Below are 7,466 nucleotides of genomic sequence, written 5' to 3' on the forward strand. Positions count from 1 at the left end.
GACTGCTCTATCTTGGATTGGCCTATCTTGGTTAAGTTTTTGACGGTAGAACCCAATACCAAAGGTGTTTCCTTTGCTTTAGATTGGATTGGTCCATCTTAGAGATCTTTTGAAGTTTAAAGTTAAGTCCATCTAAATCCACAATGTTAAGTTGCATAGTTAACATATGATAAGGTGCTTATGCAATTCTAATTATTTGGTTATGAACTTATATTTATTTTTGGTTGTTCCAAAAGATGAGATGGTATTTTAAGACGTAATCTCTAGTTTGGTTGGATGGGTAATGAAGACAAAAGTGGATTCAACAATTATTGGCTCTAATTCTTTGCATGGAAAATGGAAGTATCCACTTGATTTGATCTAATGACTTTTCTATATTCTAGAATTAGGATTCAAAATAATCAATCAATTTGTAGGCTCATGATGAAATCCTAGTTGAAGTGTTAATCTAGATTTTATCAAAGGCAAATAAGAACTTCAAATTGGTTATCCATAGAAGTGGTTCAATTTGAGTAATCAATTGACATGAAACCCCTTGATTTGTTGAGGTTCTACATGAAATAGTGAAGGGATGCAATAAGCCATCAAAAAGTAAATAATTTGAATGTTCATGTTTGTTCATTCATATTTCTTTTATAAAGATTTTTAAACACGTCTAGCTAGAGAATCTCATGCAAAAGTGCTTGTGAGTTCATGTTTCTTTAATAAAGTCTTTTAAACATTATGTTGTCTGGCTAGAGTATCTCATCCCAGTTTTGCACATATTATTCTTAATCATGAGAAAAGTAATGACTAATATGTTAGAAAACTATTACTTCTTGTTTGAAATAATATCAACTTTAAGTATTGATTGTTTTTCTTAACAAACAATAGATTCACAATGGTGATACAATGAATTGCAAGTGACAGATTCCTTTGCAATGTTCTGAATTGGTTTGTCAATCAACATAGCATGTAGCATAACATCCCATCAGTGTCGATGAGCCCTAGCAGTATTTGTGGTCAACATATTGATACCGAATTGGCAGGCATACGAACCTAGCGCACATAGGACGGAAGAGAGAATGAGACCAAACCGCAATGGGGAACGTGTATACAACACCGTGCCTAGAGCTCCACAAAGCAAAGCAAAGCCAATCAAAATCTTTTGTCCCAATAGGAAGTTTTTGAGAGCATTCCGGCACATGGCACAATGTACAACATGTCGAAAGTAGCGATTGGTCGGGTCCGAGGAGAATGGCAAACCTGCACCCATAATTGTAGCCCCTTTCATGGGTTGGGATGATGCAATTGCTGCCACTAACCCCGCTGGAGCAGCCTCTACGTTGGGATCTGTGGATGGGAGCAGGAGTGTCTTGTGGCCAAAATAATATGGCATTCCATGGCCTACTTTATCTAACCACTTCCGATACTCCATCACAAAGACATCCGAAGTCCGAAGGTTTAGATATAACCGACTTGTGGGCACCTTTTCTCTCATTAGAACCTCGTTCTGTGATGCAAGAAACCCCATGTCTTGCTCTAGCACTTTATTTGACATTTGGTGGAAGAGCCATTCGGGTAATAGCAACATATTCTTATTTTTTACTCCCACTGTTAGAAAGCCAAACCGAACGATTAGCATAGATTTTCCTTGTCCGGAAGGTCGACAAAGTAAGATGGCAGTGCCCCTCCTCTCGCTCCCATCCTTCGCTATGATCTTTGTCACAGTGGATGACACACATGGGGCTTGAAAACGTGTGAATGCGGGGAATCCCTCTTTACTATATTCTCCCCATCTCCCAGCAAACCCCATTGATGTTCTTTCGGTTATCTCAAACTTAAGTGCCCCGGCATTCTCTCGTTTCGCCGTGAAGTCAGTCCTGTCATGTGATATCGGGACATGGGCCGGATCCATCAAATTCTCCAAAAGGATGGAGTGGTCATATGGCAGGGCATGAGTGGATGAGAAGTGCCTGTTGTTTGGATCATCAAATTGATCAAAACGAGGGATTTTCGTGGTATCAGCTTTGCTTTTGTCCGTGCCCATCCACACCCATACAACCTCTTGGACATCACAAACCGGAAACGAGCGAACGCAAGCCGAATTTGGTATCTTTGCTCCTTTAGGCAGCTGAATCATTAAAAAACGGTATATATTTGTTCATACACAGAAGGTGATTTTAAAACTTGCAATTCATTGTATCACCATTGTGAATCTATTGTTTTGAAAACTACACATAGTTTACATTTCAATGAGGATTTTGAAACTTTTGTTTCTGCACATTGCTTACATAATGAAAACTAAAACCTTTCGTACATTTCATTGGAGGCTTTTAAAGAAACTTTTAAGCCTTTTTTTTACTCATTATATGCATATAATTTAAGACCACATGTTACTGCAATAATTTTGGCTCTTCACATAGAAATTACTGTTAGCATTTACCAGCAGAAAAGTACCCTTTAATGGGTCTTTAAAGAGCCTTTTCTTTTCCAATCATTCGTCTAATTATCTTTAAAGGGTATGATATAATGGGTTTTTCTTATACATAAGACTAGTTATTTACTGATGAAAACAAATAGGGGTTTTGAAAGGAAAACGTTTACGGAGTTATGTTTTCAAGTTTTACTTACCTTATTCAGACAGTATAGAAAACAGCTATCATTAATGCTCTACTCATCCACTTAATTGATCAACAAACCTATTTATACAAATAACGTATGATTTTTAACATAGTATCAGTGGATTAAGACATTTTAAGAAGAGATTTATGGTTAGGGCACTAGAATCCTGGACAAATGAGTGAGATTATGATGATAATATTTGGGTTTTTACACATGAAGACATCAATTAAACAATGACTAATGTAGAGACTAATTGATTATTAGGGACTGAATTAGGGGTTTGAAGTTCAGACGTTCATGCATACATACATACAGGAGCATAAGTACAATAGAGAGATCACCTGAGGGATCTTGACACACTGACCATCACCCTCAAACTGCCAACCGTGATATAAGCATTCCAACCTACCATCGATAACTTGTCCCTCTGATAGCTTCGCCAACCTGACCAGCATGTGACAAATGACCACTTCAAAATGATCGATCAGAAACTGTTAGCTTAAATTCCATTTTGACCTAGGGACTCTATATAACAATCAAACCCTGGTCTTATGTCCAGAACATAGCTATCTAGATGCTAATCTCAATTGAAAATACTATCAAGAGAGATGATGCGTCTACCTCCTCCTCCTCCTCCTCCTCCTCTTCTTCTTCTTCTTCTTCTTCTTCTTCTTCTTCTGGTTCGGCAACTAGCTTAAGTTTTTCATTTCAGCTTAAGCATTTTTCTTTCTGTTACAATTTGATGATCACATATCTACACAGCTGGAAAGAGTGCTTTGTCCCAATTGTTGGTCCCATGGATCATGTTAGGCACCATCATCTCATGTCTAATATATCATCATCTCATGCCATTGGCATCCAAGGCTCCTGAGAACAACAGATTTGCACTCATAAACACACACCTAAACATCCACTCTCACTCTCTCTCTCTCTCTCTCTACACACACACAAGGGGGAGCAATCGACCTTCTCTCTTCTTACAAGCTGGTCTCTCATACACCATGTACTCATGTCCCCTCTCATTTGAGTACCCCCAATAAGTGTTCTACTCCTCTAAAATCTCACCAAACTGCTAAGCTTTTTTTCTTTATTGATCCTCCTGGACCTCTCAAAATTCCTTCTTTACATGTGCCTGCCATCCTGTGAAGAAGCAGGGGAATATTCAGTAATCGGGGGGAGGGGGGGGGGGGATTTGATGTAGAACTAATGGCTCGGTAGGTCGATGTACACATACTAATCATTACCTAAGATTGCAGGATAACACTAACTGCCCAGTAGGCCAAGTACACATACTAATCAGTACCTAAAGTTACTCAGAGGCAGCTTAACACTAACCACTCGGTAGGTTTAAGTACATGTACTAATCATGTCCTGAGGTTATAATGTAATTAATCCATTGGTAGCCTACTTGAACATACAAGTTGTGAGCTAAGGCTATGGTTACGCAATCTGTAGGGTATTCAAGTATATACTATTCATGACCTATGGTTATATGATTAAGAAATTGGTATGCTAAGTAAGCATACTAATCATGAACTAAACTTATAATTAAGTAGGCATGCTTGTTAATCAACTCTTCACCTAGTAAAATATATTAGTCATGTTTAAGATCATATCGGCTAATCAAACGTATCAAACATGTTAAGAAAATGGTAGATTAAGAACACATACTAGTAGACTCTGGGATTAGATCAAGCCTATATAGAAAATTCCATGGAAAATGGAGCAGACTTGGGATTTTTCCCACCCTGAATCAATTGTATGTCGATAACCTAAAATGCTCACTTCGCAATGATGTAGCATCGAGAAGGTTTGACAAGGAAGCAGATTTTGCACAGATATTACAGAAGTCACAGATCCATATATTTGGAAAGACACTAATCATGACTATAAGCAAAAAAAATCGACGATAATGAAGCACGGGATTAGTTACCTGTGTGGGCACCGATCTTCATAGCAATGAAGGATGCCATGGCCATCATAGTGAAGAACAAGTTGTTTGTGGAAGACTTGGAGGGCAAGGGGGCCATCGCGAGGCACGTCTCGTGTGAGGTAGAGAGGGTACCATTGATCCTCCCAACTATAAAAATCTCCCACGGATTGCTCCATTTTCTCATCTTCTATCAGGATGGTATCAGAGAAATCACCATCATGAGAGCGTAAAGCGGTTTCTGATGGAGGAAAAGAGGAGGTATTGGATCCATGGAGAGAGTTCTGGGATCCAGGAAGAACAGATTCGGTTGGGATCCAGTTCGATTTGCACATGGAGCGATCAGAGGTGTGGCAGGTTACGAGTGGTCGGATTGATTGAGGGTTGTGAGGAGGCCAAAATCTGGGATTAGGGCGGCATGGGATCACGCAGAGAGGATGAGAGGAGGAAGCAAGCGAAGGAGGAAGGAAGAAGAAGCCATGTGGCAGAGCCATAGCCGCCATGGCCATGGCCATGTCTGTGGAGGATAGAGAACTAATCAATGAGAGACGGATTTAACATGGAAAAACCCTCCATGAGAGGGAAACCATTAAACCGCGGATTAACGGTTTAAACGGTTCGTGTGCATGTGGAGGATAGAGAACTAATGAGAAGGATTTAATATAAAAAAACCCTCCATGAGAGGGAAACCATGGAACCGCGTCGTAATGGTTTAAACGGTTCAGTTCAGTTCTAGATCAGGTTTTTGTAAACGGTTCCGTTCGAGCCTTTAACGGTTTTCGGTTTAAACGGTTTGAAACTACATTTCAAACGGTTTTAAAATTTTAAAATTTTACGTATTGCAGTTTCAAATCAGGTTTTTGTAAATGGTTCAGTTTTGGTTTGGGGGTTTGTTGGTTTCATTCGAGCCTTTAACAATTTTCGATTTAAATGGTTTTAAAATTTAAAAATTGGACGTATTGAAAATTCTAAACTTTTTTAAATTAAAATGTAAAATTTTGAATTTTCACCTTGCTTGAAAACCAAAGTTGAATCTAACGAAACCTCGGCTTTAACAGTTTAAAGGTTTGAACGTCTCTAAAACCATTAGATTTGAGCTTGAATTTACTGTAACGGTTCGGTTTAAATTGTTTGGTGGTTTGGTTTGGTTTGAGTTTCAAAAAATTTAAAGAGTTCCGTTTTTAACGGTTTGAGTATGAGACTCTCGAACCACACCAAACCGTTGCCGATTGTTAGAAACAACCACGGGACAAAGTCCAAAAGAATCTACTAACAACAAAGAGAATACAATGATGATACAAGCGTTTCCCCTTGATATGCTTGAGTGAAGTAGAGGTATGTAGAAAGTAACACTACTCACAATGTGGGGACAACAAACCAAAGGAATAACAACTACACTCACAAACACATGATTGAGAGAGAAGAAACCTTGCCGAACGCGCGTGAATGAGGATGGGTGTGCGGGACCGGACTACGAAAGATGGGGTTTTCTCCGTCGAAGTTGGACTCTTCACTCTTCATTCAGTAAGGTTGAAATGGGTTGGTTAGCATATTGTTATATGTGGATGATCTAGTCATCGTCAGCGCTGACCTGGAGGAAATAGGCCGTGTGAAGTCCCAATTAGCGGCATCATTTGAAATGAAGGATCTGGGGGACCTTCATTACTTCCTCAGGATCAAAGTGATCCACACCCCAAAAGGCATATTGATAAGCCAAAGGCATTATGTGTTAAGTATGCTCTTCAAGTTCAGAATGATGAACTGCAAATCCGTCTCAACTCCCCTTGATAGGAATGTCAAGTTGCACCTCAAATCCAAAACTGCTTGCAACCCGACATGGTTCCAACAAATCGTTGGAAACCTGATATATCTAACCATCACCCAACCAGACCTTTACTATCTGATTGGACTGATCAGTCAATTTATGTAGCAACCGACCATCAAACACCTTCAGTGCATGCAAAGAGTATTCAACGACACTAAGGATAGGGTGTTGTTGTATCGAACCGGTTAGCCAAAGCATTGGTCAGCTACATGGATGCCGATGGGGCCGAAAATGCCAGCGATTGTAGGTCTACATCTGAATATGCATTTTCACTTGGAAGTGACGTGATTGCATGGAGTAGTAAGACGCAGCCGATAGCTGCATTGTTGAGCACCGAGGCTGAATACAGAGGAGTGGCTTCCGCAACATGCGAAGCTATATGACTTAAAAGGTTGTTGAAAGATCTATGTGTAGAGGTGTGCAAGCCGACCGTGATATACTCTGACAACCTTAGCAACATTCAACTAGCCAAGAACCAAGTCTTCCATGCTCGCACGAATCACATTGAGGTGCACTATCACTTTGTACGCGTGCGGGTTCTCTCTAGTGAAGTAGAACTTGTCTACGTTCTGACATATCAACAAGTGGTTGATATCTTCACCAAACCTCTCGGCTTGAACAAGTTGCAATATATTTTTGGGTATGCTTGGCTTGTAGCACCTTGGCATGCCGAACTTGAGGGGGAGAAGCGAAAATAAGCTGGAGAGGGGCAGAGATGATGTTCGAGAAGTTGAATTAGATATGGAGTCCGATTTCAGAACGGCTGAAGAAGCCGAGGATGGATCGAACAAGAGGGCAAGTGGAAGAAGATCGACTAAGTGTAGACTAGCCAGATGCAGGGGGAGCAGCCGAAAGAGAGAGCCGAAGTCAGAGCGAGCCGAGAGAGGCAAGCCAGGTGGCACAATCAAGAAGGGCAGAGCCAGCCTGAAGGTGAAAGCTAGGACCAAGACATGGTCAGATGTGGTCAAGGGCCTGGGAAAGGACGAATTGGAGATAGCCAATTCAGTCGAGAGCGGGCACGGATCGGAGATAGCCGATCCCATTGAAATGAGTGATCCGGATGAGATTTATAATGTGAAGGCCAAGTGGATGAGAGGGCAACCGATG

General features: G+C 40.5%; 1 protein-coding gene across 1 annotated transcript; it reads right to left on the minus strand.

Moving 5' to 3' along the window:
- Positions 1-798: 798 nt before the first annotated feature.
- LOC147848374 (protein TIC 55, chloroplastic-like) lies at positions 799-5,049 on the minus strand. Its single transcript, XM_087338446.1, has 3 exons — positions 4,538-5,049; positions 2,946-3,048; positions 799-2,113 (listed from the first exon to the last, which is right to left on the minus strand). The coding sequence occupies exons 1-3, from the start codon at positions 5,047-5,049 to the stop codon at positions 971-973; spliced, it is 1,758 nt and encodes a 585-aa protein (XP_087194572.1). The 3' UTR covers positions 799-970.
- Between the last annotated feature and the right edge of the window lie 2,417 nt (positions 5,050-7,466).

Source organism: Azolla caroliniana, unplaced genomic scaffold (assembly GCF_043228905.1).
Source record: "Azolla caroliniana isolate FFs.n. ecotype wild unplaced genomic scaffold, voAzoCaro1.0.p SCAF_373, whole genome shotgun sequence".
Taxonomy (NCBI): Eukaryota; Viridiplantae; Streptophyta; class Polypodiopsida; order Salviniales; family Salviniaceae; genus Azolla; species Azolla caroliniana.

What these genes read in the sequence shown, in the direction of transcription:
- LOC147848374 (XM_087338446.1), bottom strand. Translation starts at nt 5,049, where the DNA reads ATGGCCATGGCCATGGCGGCTATGGCTCTGCCACATGGCTTCTTCTTC. An exon ending in GAAGATCGGTGCCCACACAG is followed by an intron (nt 3,049 to 4,537) that starts GTAACTAATCCC and finishes CATGCTGGTCAG; the next exon opens with GTTGGCGAAGCTATCAGAGG. An exon ending in AGTGTGTCAAGATCCCTCAG is followed by an intron (nt 2,114 to 2,945) that starts GTGATCTCTCTA and finishes TTAATGATTCAG; the next exon opens with CTGCCTAAAGGAGCAAAGAT.